The sequence below is a fragment of the Netta rufina genome (assembly GCF_964035555.1).
Source record: "Netta rufina genome assembly, chromosome: 4".
In the NCBI taxonomy this organism is placed as follows: domain Eukaryota; kingdom Metazoa; phylum Chordata; class Aves; order Anseriformes; family Anatidae; genus Netta; species Netta rufina.
The window spans coordinates 29,040,020-29,066,789 of NC_140127.1; the positions used below are offsets into that span (position 1 = coordinate 29,040,020).

Genomic DNA, 26,770 nt, shown 5'->3' on the forward strand with positions numbered 1-26,770 from the left:
AAGGAGCGGCTGAGGGAGCTGGGCTTGTTCAGCCTGGAGAAGAGGAGGCTCAGGGGCGACCTTATTGCTCTTTATAGGTACCTCAAGGGAGGCTGTAGCGAGGTGGGGGTTGGCCTGTTCTCCCACGTGCCTGGTGACAGGACGAGGGGGAATGGGCTTAAGTTGCACCAGGGGAGTTTTAGGTTAGATGTTAGGAAGAACTTCTTTGCTGAAAGGGTTGTTAGACATTGGAACAGGCTGCCCAGGGAAGTGGTGGAGTCACCATCCCTGGAAGTCTTTAAAAGACGTTTAGATGTAGAGCTTAGGGAAATGGTTTAGTGGGGACTGTTAGCGTTAGGTCAGAGGTTGGACTCGATGATCTTGAGGTCTCTTCCAACCTAGAAATTCTGTGATTCTGTGTGAAATATCTGAGGGGTGGGGGACAGAAGGATGTAGCCAACCTCTTCTCAGTGGTTTGTGGGGATAGGACAAGGGGCAATGGCTGCCAGTTAGAGCACAGGAAGTTCCGCACTGACATGCGAAAGAACTTCTTCACGGTGAGGGTGACGGAGCATTGGAACAGGCTGCCTAGGGAGGTTCTGGAGTCTCCTTCTCTGGAGATATTCAAGGCCTGTCTGGATGCCTACCTAGGCAGCCTGCTCTGAGGAACCTGCTTTGGCAGGGGGGTTGGACCCAATGATCTTTCGAGGTCCCTTCCAACCCCTACAGTTCTGTGATTCCGTGATAACAAATTGAAATTAGAGTCAGGGCAGTTAATCAACCCCCTTCATTCTACTTTAATCAAGGACAGTGATGACATGAAAGCAGAAAAAAAAAATCTTAAAATACTAAAAACTTTGTTGGATTCCTGTTACCTTGCTTTGGTTTAGATCTCTTTAAAATAAAGATAATTTTCTTACCATTGGAGGGTGCAGAATTTGTGTGTGTGTGTTTTTTTGTTTGTTTGTTTGTTTTTTGTTTGTTTTGTTTTGTTTTTTTGAACAAATATATAATCAGATTTGTGATGGAGGTGTTTCTTACCAGCATCTTTCTTTAATACAGTTGCTGAAAGTGATGAATGCCCTTCTACCTAGTGATGTGGCTGTCACTGCTTATAGAGTGACATAACTGAAGTTGTCACAAGGTCATTTGTTTAGGTGATAATTTGAAATTCCATTGCATGTGAAATTTCAGTTCTGACATGTTCTTACAAATGAAAGAATTAAAGTTCTGTAATATCTAAAGAGAGAGATAGAAGATATCTAGTTTACTTGTAGAAAAGGTAAGGAAGATATCTAATTATTAACTAATTTTACTTTTTTAAACGATATCAACTGAAAAATTGAACACATTTTCAGTTGTTGTATGAATGCATCTAGTTAGTGTTTTGTGTGTGTATATATAAAATATTCTATACGGGTTACATGTATGTACATAAAGATATTTCTTCTCTTGTAGTAGAAATTCTCTACCATTTTGTTTTATTTTAAGCTTGTTACTTTTTTTTTTTTTTTTTTTTTTTCAAAAATCCATTTATGTGTAATTCTTGCCAGACTTTTAAAATTGTTCTTAGCTAAAAATGTTAGAAATGTAGTATGTAGTAAATTAGAAACGTAGAAAGCTGAAAACTTAAAGTTTGGGCTTTGGCCTTACTTAGTATTCAATATAAAAAAATCAATTAAATTCCAGATTGACTTGCCTTTTTTTTTTTTTTTTTTTTAACCTGTAAAGTGAGTTTTGTATAATTGTACATTTTTTTCCCTAAGAGTGGGCAAAATAGCTTTAATTTCTTGTTTAAATTTTGACAAAGCACAGTTTGAATAAATGCACCCCGCTTTGACAGAAGCCAGCGCCATCACTTAGTGTTAATCTTCTGCATATTTTGTAAAGTATGTTGGGAAGAGTATATAGGAGCACTAGTGTAGTGGGTTTACGTGGCAAGGTTTTGGTAGCAGGGAGCCATAGGGGTGGTTTCTGTGAGAAAGATCTAGAAGCTGCCCCATGTTTGGGAAGGGCCCCATTGTTTTCCAGATCCGAGCCAATAAGCGATTTGTTTTGCGCCTCTGTGAGAGCATATTTAAGACAGGGAAAAAACGCTGCGCCACACAGCAGCCGGGAGAGTCAAGGGAGTGAGAGAACAGCCTTGCACATGTCAAGGTCGGTGTAGAGGGAGGGGGAGAGGTGTTCCAGGCGCCGGAGCAGAAGTCCCCTGCGGCCTGTGGTGAGGACCATGGTGAAGCAGGATGTCCCCCTGCAGCCCATGGAGTACCACGGTGGAGCAGGGTTCCACGCTGCAGCCCGTGGAGGAGACCACGGTGGAGCAGGTGGCCCTGCACCGATGGAGGCTGCCGCCTGTGGAAGACCCCTGCCGGAGCAGATTCCGGGCCGGACCTGTAGCCCGTGGAGAGGAGACCACGCAGGAGCAGGTGACCTGGCAGGAGCTGCTGCCCGTAGGGGAGCCAGGTTGGAGCAGTTTTCTCCTGAGGGATGGACCCCGTGGTACGGACCCATATCTGGAGCAGTTCTGGAAGAGCTGCTGCCTGTGGGAAGCTCACGCTGGATCAGTTCATCAAGGACTGCATCCCGTGGGTGGGACCCCACAGCACAGGGGACGAGAGTGACCGAGAAGGAGCGGCAGAGAAGAAGTGCTGTAGACTGACCATAACCCCCATTCCCCATTCCCCTGCGCCGCTCGGGGGGAGGAGGTGGAAGAGGGTGGATGGGGGGGGAAGGTGCTTTTGGTTTGCTTTTTTTTTTCTTTGTTTTCTCACTTCTCTCGCTTGTTAGTAACAGGCAATAAATCTTACTATCTCCTTATGCCGAGTCTGTTTTGCCCGTTACAATAATTATTGCGTGATTTTCTCATCCTTATCTCAATCCTTGAGCCCTTTTCACATATTTTCTCCCCATACCTCTTTGAGGAGGGGGAGTGAGAGAGCGGCTGTGGTGGAGCTCGGCTGCCCACTCGAGCAGAACCACGACAACTAGGAAATCAAATAGAAATAAAACTACTTTTTAAATATGTAAGTATGTGAATAAGGACGTTTTCTGCTGGAGGTACTGTTTATGGACAGGAAATTTTCAGTTATAAGAAAACAAACACATGAATTTAATTGCAGTTGGTGAAACGCTGAGGAGCCTAACCTTTTCTTTAATAAAGTCTTTCTACATCAAACCACAGATGAGAAATAAAGATAGAAGGCTGTACATCAAGACAGACAGTAACATCTTTGAAACAATACCAGGTCAGCAGGCTTTTTGTAGTTGTATAGAGAAATATGTCTAAAACTTCTATTTCTTTGTGATGAAGCTAGAATAAAATTTAATGATCTACTCCCTCTAGGTAGCCTTTTATGTGACTGTGAAAGGATACCATAATCCAAATTTTGTTTAGGGATTACTGGTCAAAATACACTTGAATGTCATCCCACAACTTTGCAAGAGACAAAATACATTTATAAAAGGAACCTAAACTGAGCTTATATAGGCTAAGCTTTTCTCTTGCAGCTATAGAAGTCTAAATTCAAGGATTAGTATGAGCAAAAATTCAGATGCAATGATGTATGTATGATGCCAAATGGTCATTAAAAGAATACCGAGTTTTTAATGTAAAACCTCCACGGCAGGTATTACCAATGACTGTTTGTCACAGTAGTTTACCTTTGCCTCATCCATCATGTCATAATACTGCAAGGTGAGTCATAATATGAGGCAAGTCATTATAAAATAATAGCAGCCATGTTGACAATAGCATATGCCCTTCATGTGTAGCCATGGGAAATACTGGTATAGATCTTCATAGTGCACTACTGTCTTTTCCTACATCACTTATCTGTCTTTCTTTACTAGTAGATTAGTGAATTACATAGAAATTTAAAATATGGTAGTTGACCAGGTAGTATTAAAGTAAATACTGTCGCACACAGCTCTCAGTTGTCTGCAAGGTTTCTGATTTCATTAATATCTTTTTTTGACAAGGTTGTCTTTCCAACCATAATGACTACCCGTAAAATTTTGAAAACTAACAGCACATTTTCAAGCCTATGCTAAATACGGTAGAGACAGTCAACCCGGAAGTGACATGTGAAGCTGATAAAAGTTATTAGCTTGATCACAGGCTTATGCTGGTGCCAAAGCAGTATGGTTAGGTTACATTCTGGTGTGGATTCAAAGGCGAATTCCTTGCTTCCTTATTTGAGTTTCAGTTTATGAATCTTGTTTTCCTTCTTTTATTGCCAAACTAGGCTATTTGCTTATGTTTCTGCAGAAAGAACAGAGAAAATGGAGAACAGATACAGAACTACAATGCTCAACCTGGGAAACAGTATTTGTCTTCTTAGGCCAGCTAAAATCAAGTTGCATCATATAGACTTACTGACCTTATTTCTCTCGTATTGTAACCATATCTCAAAGATGAGTAACCCTGCAGATGTGCTTTATATTTTTTCTGGTTTAAAAAAAAACACACACCCTTTGTATTGACTTGATAATGCAGGGTCTCAGGACTTGCCTGATCTTGCCTTAGCCTGAGATGATTTTACTTGTTTGAAAAATTGCCTAGTTTTCTAATTGCCTACCTATTGCTATTGCCTACCCCGTTTACCTTCTTACGCTCTCTCAATGGCATGTACAGACGATCTTTCTTTGCTTGACAAGCAATAGCCTTTTCTTTCAACAGAAGCTGGAGAAGTATTTCTTCATTTTCAAACTTAACCTCATTATGAGAAAGAATAGGCAGGTTCAGACAGTGAAACATACAGAAATATAAAATACCCCAAACACCATATAAAATTCCACCCCCACTGTCCCCCTCCAAGCTGATACCAAGACTGAGCAGAAAGTACCTCTCACTCAGTATTCCTCCTAAGGGTGTTCTCAAGGCCTTCTCCACACCTCACTCTTGGAAAAGATTGAAGCCTTAGTACCCAGAGAAAAAATGGAAAGATAAGCATAAGACAGACATTTCAAAAAGATACTAGAAAAATTTAAAAAGTAATTTTAAAAATAACGTTATCTGTGTTTTTGAGGCTTTTCTGAATTACCTAAGTAAGTTGGGCCAGTCCTATTAAAAATATTAATTGGAACAACAATAAAATTTTAGTTCCACATATATATATATAAAATTATTTCTCTTTTCATATAGCAAAAGTCTGACTGTGGAAGCTTTTGTGGAATCTTAGCACCAAAAGCTAAGCTGTGGTAAAATCGAAACAATGGAAGTTGTGGGAATGTGCAATGGAGAGGAAGAAATAGAAATGGAGCCACAGAACTGTCCCTTTCAGCTGTAGTGATTTTTTAGTTAGACTTAGCCCAGTCTCACCTCACTCTCACCTTCATAAATACTCCACATTTTTCAGAAATCTTTAGGAAAAGGGAGATTTTGACTTCAAATAATTTCATCTCTTTCACTACCTTTTTTTTCTTTTTTTTTTTTTTTTTTAAGAGAACCCTCTGGCACATGCTGTCTGAGAAGCAAAAGCAGAACTCTATATATAGATTTATGACTAAGCTTGCATCCTATATGTATTTCTCTTCTGGATTTGGAATATGTTTTGACTCTTTTTAAAATTATTTTTCTTTTCAGTGTATGCCTATGCTGTTTAATAGATCTCATAGTATCACTCTAAACATTGCAAAATAAAATTTGTCCAACCCCTGTAGGACCAACAGTAGTGGTTGGGTTAACTCCACTAGAGGGGAAAAGCAAACACTGCATTAAACTCCTGTCTCAACCTTCATTTTTAGCAATGTCTGCCTTTGCATCACACTGCCTTTTTCTTTTTCCTCTTAGGTTTTCTTTAATAACCTGGGAAGCACAAGGAAGCCCATATTAGCTTCTTATTCCATCTGAAATTTTACTTGTGAAATTAACATTGCTTTTGCAATGTATGGAACAAAGGAAAAAAAAAAAAAAAAAAAAAGATCTGAAAGCCACATAGAAGGAATTAAAACAAACAAACAAAAACCACAAACAACCCTCCAAACCGCACACAAATCTGGAATAAGTAATCTCTTCACCACATGTTGAGTAAAATTGAATAACATCTGAAATAATGTGATTAGAAATTTAGACACGTTTGTTAAATGTTCCTATTTTATCTTTATAGTAGAGTGCCCAAATATAAGCATCAGAATCTTAAGAAATTTTGAGAAGTGATATCACCGGTTGAATTCTGTGTGGGTTTGTTTTTTTTTTATTTGAAGGGATGATCAGTCCTGTAGAAGAGGCTTTGCATTTGTCAGTTAACATCACAACCACCACTGCTTGTGGTGGTTGTGATGTTAACCTGCAGTCCAAGTAACCAGCATATTCAGTGTTTTCTCAGCTGGGCAAATGATGCTTTGATTACTGTCAAGCTTGTTTAACCTTCAAATCTCATCTCGAAAGTGAAAGGTTATATATATTTTTTTCTTTTCTACGAAGACATCTGTGGAGATAACCTTGCAGCGTTAATACATAGGAGTTCACCACCACTATTCCTCTAAATGCTTAATTTATTTAAAGCATCTACTGCCGGCAAAGTTCTTTTCTTCATCTACTGGTTACTTCACACCATATAACATTAACTCTAGCTAGCCCTGTAAAATAAATAAATAAATCTTTGAAATACCTGTTCTTTGATTTTGTTTATGCAAATGTAATGTAGCTTCTAATGGTGTTTAACTGAAGTGTTGTATCTTTAAGGAAAATTGGAATAATTTATCTAAACTATTCATTGTTTAAGCACTGAAAAGCTGTTTATATTTGTCTACAGATAAGACTGGACACAAAGTTTGTGCAGGTAAAGGAATATTGATTCCTGTCATATATGATTTCTAATTTTGAAAGATCGGTATGGTTAAGAACATTTTCACCAGTAATATTTGAGGGAAGAAAAACATTTTTCTTTATTTACATAGTAGAGCTAAGGCTTTGAAAAACTAGCTTCAATTTTATTTTGCATACCAGCTATGGTAATCACTTAAAAGTGTTTGCCTAAGGATACCAACAGATATAAATTGAACAATTCCTGTGTGCACCTGTCAGTGGATAGTAGGGATTTTGTGTGGGAGATGTTTTTATACGCATATTTCATGTAAATATGCAACACTGGATTAAAAGTTCTTAACAATTCTTACAGCTACTTAAACCTCTTTACACAGAAGAACTGTAGAAGTCCTTAAAGCTCAAATATCTGGCTTTCCGACAATAATCCAGAATTTAAATTTAGCCAATTATGCATCAGCCATTGAAAAGTATGGACGCTGCAAAATAGAACATAAAGTGATCAATTTGCTGTACTCTCTCTTTTTTTTTTTTTTTCCTTCCCACCAATGGCAGAAAATTCTCACCAGTTTTTTAATATAAAGAAGTAGCAGGGAAAAGCATCGATGTGTTAATCCCAATTTATCCAGGCATTTTGTATTGAAAAATACTTTTTCTGAGTGTACAGCCCTCCTTATCCTATCTTAATCTCTGAACCCTGGATCACAGGTCTATGTACAAATGAGATCACTTCTCCTCAAGGGCAATTCTAGAGCTTCATGAGGAGTGGAGAATAAAGGGTCAAAACTGTTGAACTCTACTTTTGAAAAATAAGAATTTGGTATTGGAAAATAAGATACTGTGAAACTGGCACCTGGGCATCTGAAGTTTGACTTTCAGATAAGCCTAAGTGATTTTGGCTGTTTGAAACATGCCTTCATTTGTTAGGGCTACAAGTAACTTTACAACTTTCGTACTTTATCTGTTGTGACTGGATCTTGAAAACAGCTGAAAGGATAAAGAACTTCAAGTTGTCTCCTGTGTTATATTTGAAATGCAATTAAGATCAGGCCTTATCTGTAGTGACTTCTGTGTATGGGGGTGTATGTGCGCACATGAGTGTGAATGTATTTATCTGATTAGTTTGTGTGTGTATATAATATGTTGTTTTGGATTAATTTCTCCTTTTTACTTCAGGGAATACCATTTGTAATTTTGCAGTGAAGCATTTTGGCTAATTAAATTATTCTGAATTTGTTCAAAATGCATGCAGAAAATTAACAGTAGGCTTGTTGCATATCTGTTCAATTAAAAAAAAATCCTCATGTCAGTTCTGGAATATGGAAAACTATGTCCACTAGTTGCTGCTTCGGGAAGAGCTGATGTTATTTTATTTTTCAAGGAAAAATGGCTTTGAGAACCATTTTGCTAGATAGATACGACAGCTCAAAATCATAAAATACATAAGAATCCAATTGTGTAGCTGATAATTTTCTTTTTGTGCACATAGAGACATTCTGTGAATATTAATGACTCTTGATACCTCTCTGAAGTAAGAGTTATTTTTACTTTAGACATGTTAAGGCAAAGAGAGGTTAAAATGCTTTCATTACCTGTGAAGGTGGTGAAAGAACTGAGAACAGAAATCAGATGGTCTGCATTACGTTTTTAAAATGATATGATTTTTTTTTTTCCATCTCTTTGTACACCAGTACTTTCCCCCAAACTATGGAACGCAAAACCCTGAGATTTGAACCTGGGTTTAAGCAATGTTGCTTAACTATTATCCTGATTGAATCTTAATGTCCTTCTACAGGCCTTAGCAATACTACACCATCATTATTCTTAATTTTTTACAAATAGCTAATTAGTTTTGATATATACCTTTTTCTCTTGCAAATTAAGGCCTCATTTTTTCTTTAATTATTTTTTTCCCCTCTCTGTTATGAACAAATAACATTGTTAAAACTGTCTAGGATGGCAATAGCAGTCAGTCTCTAACTTTCAGCTGTTTCCTGGGTAACAGGGATACAGCTGCAAAACTGCTGTACTAAATGGAAGGAAACAGTCAAGTGTTTCCACTTTTTTTCTCTTCTATAATTTGAATTAAGTAAATCCTAGGAGTAGCACTGTTTCAGAAATTACAAGGTATGGGCCAGCAGAATGGTGCTCTGATTCTAGTGTGTGTGTGTTTTCTGTCACATCTGGGTTTCTGCACACCTTCTAGGATTTCATGGGAGATGATAGAAAACTTGTAGAATAAATTACAGCAGAGAAGTTTTCTTTGCAAAAACTTGCTGTGTAGGAGAATTAATCTTTTACGTGCATGAAACAAAAATTGAACAAGAAAACATAATTTTCCCATGATTGTTTTCCATTACTTTTAGAAATTAGCCATTTATTTATATGAGAAATGTAATTCAGAATTGAAGAAGGATAAAAAGTATCAGAAAACTGAATTAAATTATTAAGTTATGCACAATGAATAGATTACTTTTTCATATATGGATATCATTATATATGATTTAGTCAGTCTTTTTCATGTTAAACATTTTCATATTCTTCAAGCTTTCAGAAGTTATTATGTAAATAACAGGGATTTGCCAAGATGCTATAATGCAATTAATTTGAAAGTTAATATTGGCAGATGTAGTCTAACTCATTTATGGGAAAAATACTTTAGGAATATGAATTGAGAATTTTCTTTTGAAACTATAATCAGAACTGAAACTGTGCTGCATTTTGTTGGTCTAGATGTAACAGTATAATCATTGTGATAAATTTGAAAATGTGCCAACAATCCGAAAGTCTGTTGTCGTGAAGTTCATTTTCTATCCTGATAACTGCCAAATCATGCTTTCTGGTTTTGATAAATGCCATCTTTGGCTCTTGTAGCATGGGGAGTAATAAAATTTATAGCAGAGTTCCAGTAGTTTTGTCTTTCTCCATTACTTTAAGCATAAATTACTTTTCCTCATTTTCAGGGTAGTCATTCCCAAGTTACCATTTGCCTGCCATTCACACAACTATTTCTTGAGTAATGCTGATAAAGTTAGAACACAAATAAATGCAGCTCTCCAAGTTCTTCCCTATGCCGCTATTTCAGCCCAGGGTTGCTCTTTCTGCAAACATCAACAGAGCCTCATTCTTATAATGTAAGCATCTACATTGCGTTGCCTTTTACTGTAATATCCAAGGAAGCCATGACAATGAGTTAAGAGGATAATTTGTTAAAATAACTGTGTGCCTTGTTGACTAACAGGGTTTCATCCTTTTCAGGTAAAGGGGTCAGGAGATACAGCTTCCCTATTACAGACAACTGTGTCACGGTGTGGTTGCAGGGAGTATGGAGCTACTGTTGACAAAGGGTTTTTTTTGTGTTTTTTTTTTTTTTTTTTTTTTTTTTCCTTTTTTATATGTGGGTCAGACTAACCTATGTAGAGGAACAAAATAGTATGTTTTAAAACATAAGTGATGACAAATATATATATTAAAAACAAAACAAAACAAACTTAAGTGTTTTTTCAGAAGGCTGTTAGTGGTATTTTCATCACGAGGATTATTTTTCAAACAAGTTACTCTGAAGCACTGGAAGAATTAGACTCCAGCAAGCACAAGCACACCAGAAGCCAATGAGCTTGTCAGGGCCAGCACTGTAATTCAGAGTCAGGTTGGTCTGAAGAGTGAGCAAGTACACAGTGAGAGCAAATTACAGCTATTATCTTGCAGCCATGGTACAAACAACTTCATAAAGAGCATTGCCTTTACCACCATTGTTGAATTTAAAATAATCACTGCTGAAGATGGGTTGCAGAGACATGAAATTTCTTTGTGAACTATATTCACCTTGCTCACAGCTGGTTTTCAATGGGCTGCTGTCATGATTAATGTTTCAGTATCTATAAAGCAGCTACTTTGATAATTAAGTATTAGTATCTTTCACTAATTTTTCATTAATTTTAAAGAGACATTAATCTTTTCTGTTCATTATTAATACACCATATTGATAACTTAGAGATACTTTTTTAGGTTAAAAATATTTCCAAAGGAAATCATGGGAATAGGAAAAGTAAAACAAGAAGTTATCTCAATATAGGATACACGTAACAAATGATTTTCTCTCTGAAGAGGTACTGTGAGAGAATAAATTAGTTTATTTATTCATTAAACTTTAAATCTAAAAGAATGTTTAAAGTGCATAAAAATGTCTTTAGCGGACTGTGATTGAACTTCCAGACTTTTTCCACAACCACTAAGCTCTGAGTAAAAAGTATGAAAAGTGACTATTACAACGCTTTTCATGATCACAAGCTTTATAATTTTTATTTTTGTCTCTAAATTTGTGCTTCTTTGCACTTTTCATGTGGGAATCTGTGCTATCCACGCAAATGTTCTACATTAAAAAGTATATGATATTATCTTGACTGTCTTCATAGGTGTGAGTTTATATTCAATTCAATCAATCATTAAAATGAGAGGCATTGTTCTATGCCTCAAAAGGTGGAGGGAAGGATCATGACTTTTTTTTTCAAGTTTATTTTCCATTTCCTTTTCCAACTCAGACCTTTCATGGCTCATCAGAGGTATTGTAACAAATCTAGGATTTAATTGATATTACTAGGAAGTAGCTTTACGTATGTATGTTTCATATTTGTAATGTAAAAATACCTCTTTGCAGTTTTAGAATCACATAGTGAGAACCACTTGATCAAAAATAATTTACAGGGGATATAATCTGGATGTGGTAATTAGTTCTGAGCAGTGTATTACCTAATACGTAGCTTGTGTTCACATTTTTCTCAAGAATATAGATGAAACTGGGAGCATCTCATGTGTAGTGTTAGATTTCTGTTGCACTGGAGACTCTGTCTCCTGGAGGAAACAACAGTCTAGGAAATGCAAAGATGATACGTGCTTTCTTGGTTCAGTCTTTTGGAGTTCAACACCGACAAACTAAAGTCTGCTGAAATTTTGTGCTTTTCACTCCTCACCCCCTGGAGCCTGCATCCATTCAGATGGCAATGTTTGCTCAGTACAGATTGAGACTAGCTAAGAAATAATTCTATTTCTGTAATGAGTATTCTTATGCTAGACCCCTGAAAAGCAGATATATAGAAGGTAGTCGTATAAATTGCATGTACTCAATCTGTATGCCTCTGGTAGGTAAGGGCAAATCTGTGAATACTATGTGTAGCTTAGGCTGTCAGTTAAATACAGCTTGGGTTTGTTTCTTGCTGTTAATACAGCGTGGTTTGTCAGATAGCTATATATCAGACAGTGACATTTAGAAAACAAATATATATATATATATACATATATCTCCTAGAGAAGTTGGGATTCTTAAGAATATTTTGCCTGTGCAATTTAACTTCAATCATAGGAGTCATCCTCTTCTAGATCTGAGTCTCACTGTAAGGTAGCAAGGAACATTTAAGAACTTTGTCTACTTTATGAAAAGGTGATGGGGGTATGTAGTGATGCCGTCACCATAATAATGCATATGCCATTAAATACACCAAAATAATAAACTTTGGTGTCATAAATGTAACAAAATATAACAAAACAGTTCTGTAGACAATTTGTTTGAGGTAAAAATTTATTCCTGATTTATACTTGTATTTTCATTATCATCTGAAATAATTGGAACATAGCTTTCTTTGCTAATCAGCACAGCATATCACTGTGGCATTGGATTCTCTATTCGGAAATAACAAGTAGTAGCCAACTAAATGTCTGCAATAAATACATGGCAACCGTATTTTGCTGGTCTGCATTTACATATCTGATCTTATTAATAACCCTTTGAAGTATTAAGGTTATCTCAATAAAAACAAAAATTTCTAAAACAGTATCTATGTTCAATTTAAAATATACAGCATCTGATGTAAGAGAATACCAGAAATAGTTGTTGTGTTATGGTTTAGAATAAATAGCAACTGTAATTACTGACTGTAATCAGTGTATGAAGTATATTTGTTGTAACAATTTTCACTTTATAAAAAGACTTGATAATGAAGAGACTAAACTAGATCTTATCATAGACATCCTTTCTCTTCCCCAGCGATCCCAAATTCTCTGTTCATATAAATTTGATATGTCCAGTACATGAAAAGATAAATCTAGTTTATGAGCACTCAAGTGTAATTTCTACTTTCTGAAGTCAAATGTTGTTAGGAAATACATTATTTGAAATGTATGATTTCTTATAATATTTTCAGTTTTTGAGGTATTAGGAATGTTTACATAAAATGCATTAACAAAGGTAACATTTTACAAAATCATTAGATACTCCCTTCTTTATGACTTTCCTTAATTGCCCTACACAGAAAAATAAACAGTGTCTAGAACTGCAGTCATTTTTGGCCTTAATCTGAAGATCAGATAAAGAAATTTTATGGACCAAACCACTACAGAACAAATAAAATATTTGCCTCATAAAGCAACGCTGTTGGTGTTACAAGAAGTTAATACTCTCTTCTTCTTTTTTTTTTTTTTTAATTTTTTTTCATTTAAGCTCTTTCTAAGAAATCAAATTCAAAACAACCTTGTGTTGTGTGTTTCCTTTTCAGGTGATAAATGCAAACCTACTGAATACACTAAAGTCAAAAATATGTTATTGGATCTACAAAGTCGGAGATACGTTGCTCAATCAGAAGATAAACACGTTGATGAGAAAATGGCTTTAAAGAAGATTCTTGTAGATCAAATGTTTAATTATTTTGATTCAGACAGCAATGGACTTGTGGACACAAATGAATTATCTCAGGTAAGATTTAAATTTTGTTTCCATTAGTCGTGGTAGATATTTGTTTGCTTTTGTCCAAACTTATACGTGGAATATTATGTCTCAGTATGCTTTCACTTTAGAAAATATGTAAGAATCTTTGAAGTGGAAAACTTAATTCAAGAATTTTGGAAAAAAGTGAATTATTCAGGAATTCTGTGGTAATCATTGAGAAACTTGAATACAGTGCTTTAAAATATACATGGGGATACAAACACTGTAGGTTGCTTTGGCCGTGAAATGTTTTATTGTCTACTGTATGCTATCATAAAATTCAACTGTATAGATGTATTTTAGCAGTAAAAAAAAGAAAAAAGTTGTTTTAAAGTATTTCTGTAATGCTAAATGGGTATTACTGCTTTATGCAAGTAGTAAAAAAAATTAGCGCTGAAGAAATACAGTATCAGTTTTGAATAGAGTTCATGGTGTCTCTAAACAGCAAGCTTTATTAACTAACTAAAGATTTACACCAATAATTGTTGTTCCAGAAATCATAGCAGCACTAGTTATAGTCAATCCAAAAGAGCTAACTATTAAGTGTTATAGTGAATGTATTTTGTAGTGTAGAAATTCATTTTTGAAAAATCTAGCCATATTAATGTATCAAATACTAGGCAGCCATAGAAAAAATCTTTCAGAACTTCTGCTTTTAAGAGAAATTGGTGCCTTTATATATTTTACAAACGATACTTCTTATACTACATAAATATATAGCATACATAGATACATAGTAATCACAGATATAGATGTACAAATTACATTTAATACATATAGGTATGTACCATTAACTCTTGAAATAGAAAGTTACAGTAATTGGTGTATTGTTTGGTAATATAAAGAAACTGAATTTTAGATCATTCTCTATTGTACCACTTGAAAGTAGTTTGGCTTCTTTGCCATAGTCCCCATATGGCTACTGTAACTACTGGAAAATAGCTGGATACTTTTACCACTAGAAATCCATTATCTAAGTATTAGTGAACCGTAATGTTTCCAGTAGAGGAACAGGACTAAAGTACTACTACTGAAGGTCAGTATCAAAAACTTTTTTTGCATGATTTATAGGTGTATATATAAAGAAAAAGAAATTATGATTCTCTACATAAACTTTGCCTCTTATTTCTTTCTTTATGCCAACCTTAGTTAAAAAACAAAAATCTTCCATTGTGGTGTTTTCAATCGAGTTATGCATACATTCTCCATGTACTTCTATAAAATTAATTTATAATGGCATCTATACAGATAGTATAGTAATGATTTTTCACCAGCATGGAAACTGGTTAAACGGCCTTAAACCCCAGTCATGGAACTTTGTTCTTTTTGCTAAAATTCATAGCAGAACATCAAATTATTCAATTCAAAGAATAATGTAAAATAAATTCATTGTTCATGCTGTGTGGTTTGTTATTGTATGTTTTGATGAGACACAAAGAGCTAACCTGTTGCCCTCAGAAATCATTCTTCAGTCATTTTGAACAAAATGAAAATTAAATGAACACATTTCTCTTGAAGCCTTCTTTATAGCAGAAGTTTCAACTGCAAACCTTTGTCTCCCACTCGTATGATAAAAGGAAACACTGAATCACCTTTGATATCCATAATAGTGTTCAGCTTTGCAGTTAAGCCCCAGCTCCTCTGTAATCTCAGTATTCGTAAATTTTAGCCTTTCTCTGATGGGGTTTTTAGCCTGCACAGTTTTGGATAACAAACTAAACATGTGACTCTGTTCTGTCCAAAGACTCAAAACAAGAAAGCAGATGAAAAGAATTTGGTGTAATATCTTCAAATTAAATGTGCTGTTTTTCAGGGCATTATTAGTGATTGTTGAAAACTTGACATGTTTATTTTGTTCTGGTTCAGCCAACCAAATGCTTTTTGTTCTTATTGAATGAAAGTTTGATAAAGCATTACTTTTTTTTCCTAGTGTCAAGTGGGATTATATTCTTGGTCTCTTCCGGCCTTAATATATGTGAAGTATTTCTAAACATTGGACTTGCTATAGGGAGGAGGAAAGGAAAAAGAAGACTCAGTCCAGAAGTTAGCGATTTATAAAATGATAGTGGTCCCAGGCACTGAGAGAATGCTGGACCCATTAACTTTCCTGAGAAGATGACTACATTCTACCACATATCTGTCTCTTTTTCCAGTGTAGGGGGTAAAATGTTTGAAAGGTCTTGGTACTTCCTGAGGAAAAAATAGGAGTCATTGCTTTACTCTCAAAAATGTTATTAGGAGTAGAAGAATTTTCATTGGTTGTCCTCAGCCAAAATTTTGCAGTGTGCAGGTCTATCATAAATAATACTGCCTTTCTGCACTCTAATAATTTTGAGACCATGACAAATACTATATTAAAGAAAAAAAGGGGTCCTACGGTTAATTTATGTTCTAAATTAATATTGAACTAAAACTTCACTTGTTAATGAATATTGTTAATATTAAATCTCCTCTATTTTCCTGTGCAGTGACTGTAAATTCTTTGATGGAATTATGTTATACGTGTCCATCTAGACATGCTACCTCATATAAAATGGAAAGTAATCAGCTGGAGATTGGAAATTATGACACCAATGCTACAAATGTATTGATGCATTTTGGATCAGAAATCATAATAAAGTTTTTGTCTTTGCATGTTGATGCAAGGGAAACAAATTCTACTCTTCAGGAAAAGCAAAATTGTCACTTTTTTAAAAAAGAAAGCAACTTCAAATACTGAAAAAGTAAAATAAAATAAAATAAAATAAAATAAAAAAATAAAGTAAAATAAATAAATCTAAAAAATTAATAATTGGCAGACCATTACTTATTTTCTTTCATTTGAACAATTTTGCCATCTGGATAGATTTTTTTTTTCTATGGCTGTATAGTCTAAATCCAAATTGTATTTCAAGAATAATTATTACATCACTACACAGTGTAAAGGTTAAACAAGGTAGTCTGCAATGAAGATAGAGAAACTATGGGATAATGCAGGTTAACCAGGCAGGTTAAGTAAACATGTTCTAGTCATATCTACAAGATTTCTAGTAAATCGAGGTGGTTCCATGAAAGATTTTTCAATTTATTTTTGTTGTTGTCGTTTTTTTTTTTTTTTTTTTTTTTTTTTTAAGCTCTTTGAAAGAATATAAATCTAAAATAAAGTAAGGTAAAGTAAGGTAATTGATTCTTTATAGGAGAATCATAGTTACCTATGAATATTCAGTTGTTAAGCAACTCATTTATATTCTCTCAACTCAGGCAAAAACAAACTGTGTTGTAATACAGAGTTATAAATTGAGCTTCAATTTTTCTGTTACTATAGACTGCCTGATTGCTATATATTTTTGTTGCCTATGCAGAAAAGAAAAAAACACCAGAAGTGATATGAGGAGACATGGGAACAAAATATATTCTTCTAGTGGTGAATGCAATTATTCCCATATGGTAGAGTTGCCATTTTAGAACAGTAAACCTTTTCTGTATGCCACCAATGAAAGATATTAGCATCCTTACTTACAAACTAATATCTGTAATTTTAAATACATTTATCTTATTGACCAGGTTAACATACTGTGAATGAAAGATGTTACATTTTTTTTTAATAAAAATTTATCCTCACTTCTGCATTTTACCTTGATGTTTTCTTAGTGGCATTTGATTCCAGTTATTGAGATCAAACCAAATAATGATGATGATAATAAACAACCAAATGAAACACTTAGGAAACTACAAAGTTCACCGCTGTTTCATGGAATGATAAGTGGAGGTTATGGTTATATTATTACTGTGAGATAAAATATGCCATTTTCGTGTATTAGTCTTCTATGCTTCAAGAACAGGTGATATGAAAGATTTCTTATAAAGTGTGATGAACCTTTAAATCACTATTATCACATATATCACATATCCGTCTGTTTGCAGGTAAATACACAAGGCTGGTGTTTGTGTATGTAGGATCTTTACATAAAGCATCGATTCAAGACTTTTAATGTTAAATGTTTAAAAAAAAAAACAAAACAAAAAAACATACTTGAATAGGAAATGAAATACTCTTGTATTTATGGTTATGTGTGGATAGGTGTACTTATCTGTAAACATCTAGACTATGTCATACCTCAGTAGAACACATAGTCTGAGTAGAGCTGTATCTATAAACAACTTGTTTACAATATATCAGTTTAAAAAATGTAATCTGAAGGAATTATAGATGTAATTGGTTTAGTTAGTACAGCATTAATTGCTATTAAATGTAATGGTAAGATAACATTTTAATTACTTTCTTCCGGTTGTTAAGCCTTTAATTTCCTTCTTTTCTCAGATTTGCTTCAACAAGTGTCAGTTATTATATTTGCTAACAAACTGGTGATTTGTTGTTTGAGATCAGATTTTTTATTTGACCTGGCCTGAATGCTCTATCTTTTCATTCAAAGATTAAAATTCCTAAACTGTGCTCCCTGTGGTGGTGAGATCTGAGGGGGAAAAATAATAACAAAAATAACAATTTTTACAAAACAAATGGTCTCACAATTAGCCATAAGCAGAGCAACAATTTTGCTTTGTTTTGCATTACCTTTTACCTGTTCTTATTATTGAAATAAATACTCCATTATCTTTATGGAAAATGCAAAGTAAAATGTTCTAGCATAAATGCTTGCGAGCGTACTCTTGTATGAATTTTTGTCTCTGAAGTCTGAAATCAAATAATCCCATGTATAGCACAACTTGTATGGCACGATCATAAAATTGTGCAGAACATCTTAATCAGGCTTTAACCTTCATAGTAAGAGTTTGTTTCTAGTATGACTCGCCTTTTTTTTTTTTTTTTTTTTTTCCGGTTTCTATACTCCCTCTGTAACTAATCATTTTACTATCTAATTTAACCAATTTGTAGACAGACAAGGTTTAAAGAGTTGGCTCAAGAATCACTTCACTCAAATTTTACTTTTCCTTCTTCTAAAGATGAAGGTTAATTTAATCTAAAACTAAAGGAACACTGTTATGTCATCTAATCTAACTTGTTTATCATAGACATGAAATTTCATTCAATTGATCCTATACTTTTAATTGAGAAAATAACTCGATTTTGTCTGAAGTAAAAAAATGTGCACAGAAAAGTGTGAAGCCTTGATTCGAAAACATCAAGGGTCCCATGATTTAAGGTTAATTGCCCAGATTATGATGATTATTATTTTGAGATATGTTATTCTTTTTTTCATCTGCTTTCCTCAAAAAGTATCTATAGATTTAACACTACAGTCAATCATTAGTGTCCCTTTAAAAACAAAACAAAACAATACCATAAAGATTGATTTTTCTCAGCTCCCTTGATGACTTCATCAAGCTTTGAGTTACTTTTTTGGATCATTTCTAACTTGAAAAGTTCCATTCTAGCTTCTTTACCGTAAATTTAATCTGTGCAAGAGAAAACTGACTGTTGCGTTTTAGCACTGTTCCCACAACTGGAACACACAAACGCAAAAATTGCCTTTCTACCTCCAGTTACCTTGCTACATTTCCAAAGATCATACTGCTGGCTTAGGCTACAGAATGATCCTCGAATTTATGAGACTGCCTTATCCACAGCAAATCCCACTCATTTTCAGATAAAAATCATTCATCTGCTTTCCAGGGTACATTTATCCTCATTAAGTCTATGTCTAGGTTCTTGTTTTTAGAAGAATGACCTTACATTTGGCTCTGTGAAATCATAGATCCTTTCCCTGAAAACATCTAACCATGTGATCCATTTCATTCCATATGCTGCATTGTCCTTCTCTTCATTATTATTCACCTCACCAGTATATACCATCTCTCTTTATTTATTTATTTTTAAATTATCAAAAAGAATTGGAATGAATTTTTGGATCTTCAAAATCCCACTGGATTCTTTCAGCATAAATGATTCCTTAGTGACACCTATTATTCAGGTTTTGCAATTACTGACATTTTTATTTATTCAATATGTGCATTATTGGTATTGCACAATATTATTATTTTCTTCTTGTAATGATATAGAGTGTGAAATTAAAATTACATTCAAGAAGCTTTTATGTTTAGCAAGGTACCTTTGTAAATTAAATCCCTAACATAAGTGAAACAAAATGAAAATGTTTTGAAATGAAAAATTTTGCTGTATTTCTTAGAATGTGGTGTTAAAAAAACTGTGTTGGGACAGCATTTAGAAATATAAAAAATATTCAGTCTTCACTTGTGAATTCTACTGTTTATTTCTTGAACTGCTACTGATAATTTTTCTTGCCCTGTTTGATTTTATTTTTTTTTTGTGCTGTCATTTTATGTCCCACCTTATGGAATCTTACTGATAAGTGAACATTTATTAAAAGGTAATGTCAACAAGAAAAAGATGGTGAGTTAGGGACTCCTGAGAGCAGGCAGTTTGGTTCTGCTGATTTTAAAATACTTGGCGCTAACCTAATTTCCTAAACACGTTTTTTGTTTGCTAATACCTCAGTAAGTAGTAAGCTTTGCTCTGCTAATGTCTCATGTAGGTTGCAATTTCAAATGACAGTCAATCTTATCAAACTACAGTTTCAGACTGAAATGAGTCATTCCAATTTCTCTTTTCGAAATCCAAATCCCAACATGTTAATGTAATGTAATGCTCTGTAATATATCTCTTGTGATAGAAGGAGAAAAAAAAAAAACAACCAATCAACCAAAACTCGTCAAGATGCATTTTGGTTTTAATCAGAGAGTTAGTTGATCTGATCATCCTGATCACCTGTGGAGCCAGGAAATGGCTGGATCTGCCACAGGAGAATTCCTATAAAGCAAGAATTAGAACTACGCTCTTAGCAGCAAATGACAGTTAAATAAGACCAATCATGATATGAAATCACTTCTTCAACTTTTAAAATATGTCCTTATGGATATATTGGAGGGGATCTATATATTGATCAAAACTGAGTGAAATTTCCAAAAAAATCCCCGAAGTGTATTGCTAATGTAAACATAATTGTATATAAACCAATCTCATATCTGTAATCAAAATGATGGTCTTGCTAGAGATGAGACTTAAATGCCAGAAAAAAAACATAGCCATCTATAGTATAATTATTGGAAATATCTCAAATATTCTGGCTAATCTTTTAAGGAATTTTTGTTATTAATAATTATTTTATACTGTTACTGTTATTTTAAAAATATAAATGTTATTTTAAAAATAAAATTGAACAATTATTAAATGAAAAGTATCACGATACAGTTTTTAGCTCAAAGGACAGAACCTAATATTCAATTAAACCACAATACAGTACAGTGTTAAAGGTAAGTGTTGGTGGGCTGCAACAACACGTTTTATTATCCCACCTTAGGTGTAAGGTTTAATCCCAACTGAATCTAATGGGAATACTTGTTTTTAACAACTTCAGACTAGCTTTTATAGGAGGAAAAAAAAAGTAAAGACATGGTGCTTCTCACCAGAAATGTTTTGTTTTCATGAACCAGCTGTGATTTTAAGCACATTCTGTAGCTTGAAAGCTCAAAGATTTTTCACAGTGAAGTTCTCAACACACACTGCTGTATCTTTAGTACTGCTTGTTTGGGAAAAAAAAGTAACAATGGACTTAGTTATTAATTTTTCCCATTTTGTCCTTTATGTAGCAGCTGTAAGATCTACACAATTTCATTTATTTTTTAATTCAGTTTGATGTAAACCTAATAAACAGGCTGTTAAAGGATGAGAAAAGTAGCTAGTGCCAATGTTCAGGTAGCATAGCATGCATCTTTCATTAATAATAACTAAAGGTGTTTTCATGGCAATTTTTCTTATCTGTAAGAATGGTTTTCATGCTTTCTAATGTGTTAGCAAGGTTATTGTATTTTATAATGCTTTTAAATTAATGTTTGTGTCCTTTATTCACTGTGATTCTCCTTTTGTTCTCTTTCATGTTTAGAAATTTTCTATTTACATGAATAATAACTGAATCTATTCCTTTCTATTCCTGCTGAATCCTTTGCAGAGCAACTGAAACATAAAAGCCTCTGTATTCCTTGCTTTTCAGAAGCTATCATATAATAATACAAATATAATGGTTTTGCAGGTTTTGGGGGGGAGACATATAGAGGGCTGGAGGAGTAATTATTTTATAAATGAATGAACCATATTCACTTTCATTTTTCCATGTCTGGTATGAAACTTGAAACTGTGCAGCCATTAGGAGGAGCTGCATTAGGTTTGGTTCTTTCAGTTATGTGAAAATGTTTTTTTTATACATACACCATGTAAAATTAAAATTCTAAATATTTAAGATAATAAATAAATCTTCAGAATTCTTTGGATATAGCCCAGGTAGACATCTACAGCACATGCAGACTTAAAATCTAATTGGTGCATCGCTTAAAGAACATTTCTCTGGGTGAAGTTCATTTGAGTTAAACTCTAGTAGCTGTTAATTATGATCTGTTTACAAAGTGGATGTGCCCCCATAGAGAAACAGGGGTCTTTTCAGGTCAACTACTTCTATAACAGGTCCTTGAGAAGATAATAGGCTTCTCAAAAGCCTCTAAGAATCTGATACAATTAGTAGGGTAATCAGAGTTTATTTTAGTTAATTTTGAAAATGTCTTAATTGTTTTTTGTGGTTAGGAATTACTCAGAAGAAAAAGACATTGTGCCGTGTATACTTGGGAAATAATTCTCTCATGGATATTTGAATGTTCCTTAATCAGCATTCATATACGTCTCAAGTAAAATCATCTTTATCATTCAGAGTGTCTTTATAGTGTTTCTGTCTAGCCACATTATATATGTTCTCTACGCATTCTAAAAACTTTTGGTTAATCTCAGCGAGTCTGTCCTAAAGGTATTAACTTTTAAAACAGCAATAAATAATTACAAAGTATCTGGACATTCCTGACTTTACACAGTTGCAGTTCATTGCCCCACAGCAACCTTAAAATGATCTATTAAATGATTATTAGAAACAATTAATTATACCAGAGAACTCTAAAAGCTCAAATGTAATTTCATGGTTATAATTTTCTTGTCAGGTAATAAAACGGGATGAGCTTGGCAAGGATCTGTCTGACTGCTCTCTGTTCGATTTGCTGAAATACGATGATTATAATAGTGACAAGCACCTAGGTCTGGAAGAATTCTATAGAGCTTTTCGTAAGTACAAAGATTAGCCTATTCTTCTTTCAGTTTTTTCTATTTCTTGCTTTATCTTTCTAAAATGGTATTTTTTTATTTTTAGATTTTGATACATCAAGAGGCTGTACTTAAACAATGGGTATAATTTAGCAGTCATGATACTGTAGAGAACTCCTTAGCAGAAATCAATAAGAGATCCATTAGTGTCCTGATTTCTGAGGTATTTTGGTAATGGAGAATTCGTAGATAATCTTTCTCAACGCCAACATGCATTGAAAAATCTGTGTTGTGCACAAGTGAAAACTAGTGCAGTCAGAACATTGCTATAGCACTGAAAAAGGTAGAACACATCCGTGTACCCTTTCTTTATAACTGATGATAAAACCATTTCTGATGAACCCAGCAACAAATGCACTACTTCAATTCGGTGCTCTCAGTCTTCGCAGGACTCCCAGAGAGGTACAGATTTGTGGTGTAGTTTTGCCGGGTGCTTGTTCTTTGCCACTTTGACTGAGACAAATTAATACAGTACATATGGACACCTTAACGAAGCCACTGGAGTATGGGTCAATGTGATAGTGCGTAGAAGAGAGAATTAAGATGATTTGTAGTCCAACATTCATTTCTCTATATAAAGCCTTTTAACAGATTGTCCATGTATTCATAACATGGTTTGAAAATTAAACCTCAAAAAGTTTCCAGTTCATTGTGTGCCCAATAGCCAAAGGAATGTGGAATACCATTAGTATCTGTAATTATGGCACAACAAATACTCTTTCAGTAAAGCTAAAAAATTAGCTCTAGTTCTACTGCATTTGGTCTTGAGAGAGTTTGATTTTAGTCCTTCCAATCTACGTCAAAAGTATTAACAAAAATTACATATTGCTGTAAAAGCATACAAAGTGAAACAAAATTAAAACAAATTAAATGATAGCTATCTGGTCAAGCTGAACCCAAGCACTCCACACAAGCCAAGCCAAACACAAAGTGACCGTGACAGCTCCAGTCCATAGGTGTGGTTGCTGTTATCTGTCACTAGCAATGGCAAGCCTCTATCTGAATACAGAGAATTACTATCGGCGGGAAATAAATCCATGTAAGGAAGGATAGGTAAGAAGCACTCGCATCACATCTTCCACCATTAAAGCACCTCCTCAATTAAAAATCAAACTTAAGAATTAAACATGTCCAATTTCTTTAATAAAACAACTTAGGAATGTTGAAAAGATTTATTTCAACAAAAAATGTTTGTTTTTGTTTTTTGTTTTTTTTTTCAGAATTTTCTTTTGGTATTTAAATATTTTAACATCATAGCCCAAAATTATGATTTCAGGTATTATAATTATGAAGTGATAATTTTGTACAGTATGGGAATGATGATTTTTGACCAGCTCTGACACTTTCAAACATGTAGAAAAAGCAATCTAAATAATCCAAATATGAAGGATTTTTTAGTACTTCTCATGACTATATCTTGATTAGAATTGAGCAATAGTATTAGAAGGGGATAATTTTTGAAAATAATATGGTTTTATTTTTTAGTTGAGTAAAAGAAATCTGATATCCTAAATAGAAAATGCTTGAATTGTTAATTTTTTGACCTCTTACACAGTCCTGTCCCTTGAGCTGATAGCATATTTCTCTCTAGTTTTTAATTCTTCTGTCTTCACCTTTTAAATCTACATTTAGATCCTAATTTCAGTGCAATACCTGATACTCCCAGTGGATAATGCCTCTTTAAATATTAGCAGTAGTGTGACGGGTCTGAAAACTGTTAACTCTTATCATCCTCACTAAAGGTTGTCTATGCTGGACAACAAGTTATTGAGATTTGTTTACGCTGAAGGAAAAAAAAAAAAGTGTAATACTGGTGAAATGGATCCAGATCAAAACTGCTGTGCGGAATTCGGTTGTTTTTTGTTGTTGTTGTTTTCCCCCTTCTTTATATATAACTTTAATGAGTTGCTTGTAAGCATGAAAAGGGAGTGAAAGAAAGAGAAGAGAAAGGAAGGAGTTCTAATGTCTTGCTTGTTAAGACAGAGTTAAATGAGCATAGAAATACTAGGTCATAAAGGAGGAGGCATGGTATTGGTCACAGCCCCACAGTTTGTGGTAATTTCCCAAGGATGCTTTGGGAGCCTGTCTCTACCTAAAGCAGCTAAAACATAAAACATATCATAGGCATCAACATATACTCTTAAGATATATATTTTAATGGGGTGAAGATTAAACAGCTCTTATTTTCTAAATGTAAGTGTTAATTGACCTCCCCTACTAAGTACAGGAGTAGGATACACAAAAGAATATTTCAAGAAATCCAGAAAGCTGGAAGAGGGTTGAGAGGGATAGGGATATTTGAGTCATCAGCTTGAGCCTGAAAAGGGGATAGTAATAATCAAGCACACCATGTGTGTTTCTAGCTGTGATTTTAAGTGACATTTAAAACACTTGGATAGGATTTTGAACACGGGTAGGATTAAAAGCTATTGTCACAATGCTGTGAACAACTGGCTCCCTTGAAGTTGTTTCTTTTTTAAAGGATTAGGCAATAACACTTCATTTAAATATGAATGCCTATCAGTGGGATTAATTATCAGTGCTGTCTCATAAGCATTTGCAGGTAGGATTTTTTTTTAAATTGTCTCACTTAAATAGGATTTTGACTGTCATCTAAAGACTGTAAAATGAGAATCAAACGTGATTGTAAATTGTACTGCTTTAGTAAGAGTTCCCCACAGACAACAGAAACTACTTTTATTTTATTTTTTTCCTGTTCTGGTAGAAAATAAGCCACCTTAAGGGCAAAGATTAATCATCAACGGTATATGTAATCATTAACACATTAACATAAGTGTATATTTATGCATACGTATACATACTAGCATATATTCTGTGAATTACTTTTGACCATCACATTTTATCTAACAAAATGAGTTCAAAATCAACAGGACTACCTGATGCAAAAAGTTGTAAGCAGTGGAATGAAAATTCCCTTTTTTCCTTTGAAAGGTCAGATGCTAAGGCAGTAACAACAAAGAAGAAGGCTTGCTTTGGGGGTTTGCACCAAGTCCCAGTTTGTAAAATGCTATGAGAATATGAATACGCTTACTGGCTTGTGTAGTGTTTAACGTACTAGCAAGACTGTGATATGGCTTTTGTGGTTTTGGCTGTTTTCACATATATCATGAGTTTGTTTTTGGTGCTAACAGATGTGATAACAGTTCCAGTAGATCAATAGTACCTGTAGAAAGGATTTTTTTTTCTAAGGTAAAATGGAAAGTTTAGACCTAGCTAGGTTGTATAAACATGGGACTGAAGAAATTGGTCTGAACATATGGGTCAGTCCTCCACTGCCCTAGCCACATCATATAAAAATCTATCCCAACAGTGATCTGGCTCCATCTTAGTGTTTTGATTTGCTTGTTTGTTTTCCTTCCCCAGCCAGCCCTAAGCTAAAGGATTTTCTGTAAGAGAATGTGTTTTTAGACAGGGAAGAGTGTATTTAACTTTGTCATAAAGGGTGGCTGAAAGCATAAGATGATAGAGCCAAACAAAAGGTAGAAGTATGGAATACAGATTCTTGAAAGCTTTTTCTTCTGTAAATTTACCATCTCAACCAATGCACATCCTTAGTTTTTCAAGGATTTTCTTACTTTATGTAATATGTTCTATGGTATCAAGGTAATACTGTGTTTGCTGTAAATACAGTCTCTGTTTGTCTTCTAGTACTCTTTTCTAAAATAAATCATCTTATATATTTTTCTTTTATATGTTTTTAGAAATAAAGTACCTTCTAAAATGAAATTTCAAAGTAGGTACTTTGGGTGGCCCTCGTGGTGGCTTGCAAAATCTTGAGGAATACCAGAAGCAAGTAAATAGTAAAAAATTATTCTGCTTGATCACTCAGTAGATGCAGATATATATGTAGGCACTTCTCTTTGTGTTCACAATAGCAAGAATGGTGGTAATTTAGATACTTATGAATAGGACTGATTGAATACAACAAATACAAATAACAAGTTTATGGTAAATAATAGAACTAAATGCTCGAACAATTCACGTCCTGCATAAATTGAAGAAAACTGTTCTTCAGAATATTTTTCTATTGTTAATGTAGAACTATTTTGATGTTATCTTATGCTTAAAAAGGGGCCATGAAAATAAATACCGA

General features: G+C 34.1%; 1 protein-coding gene across 1 annotated transcript in view; it reads left to right on the forward strand.

Annotated features, from left to right (window-relative positions):
* Window positions 1-26,770, forward strand: part of FSTL5 (follistatin like 5) — a gene marked incomplete at both ends in the record, with an annotated part of 267,251 nt that overhangs the window by 134,698 nt on the left and 105,783 nt on the right. Inside the window, 2 exons of the mRNA XM_084286367.1 lie at window positions 13,294-13,490; window positions 22,497-22,617. Coding sequence (XP_084142493.1) covers window positions 13,294-13,490; window positions 22,497-22,617 — 318 coding nt within the window. The remainder of the gene's footprint in view (window positions 1-13,293; window positions 13,491-22,496; window positions 22,618-26,770) is intronic.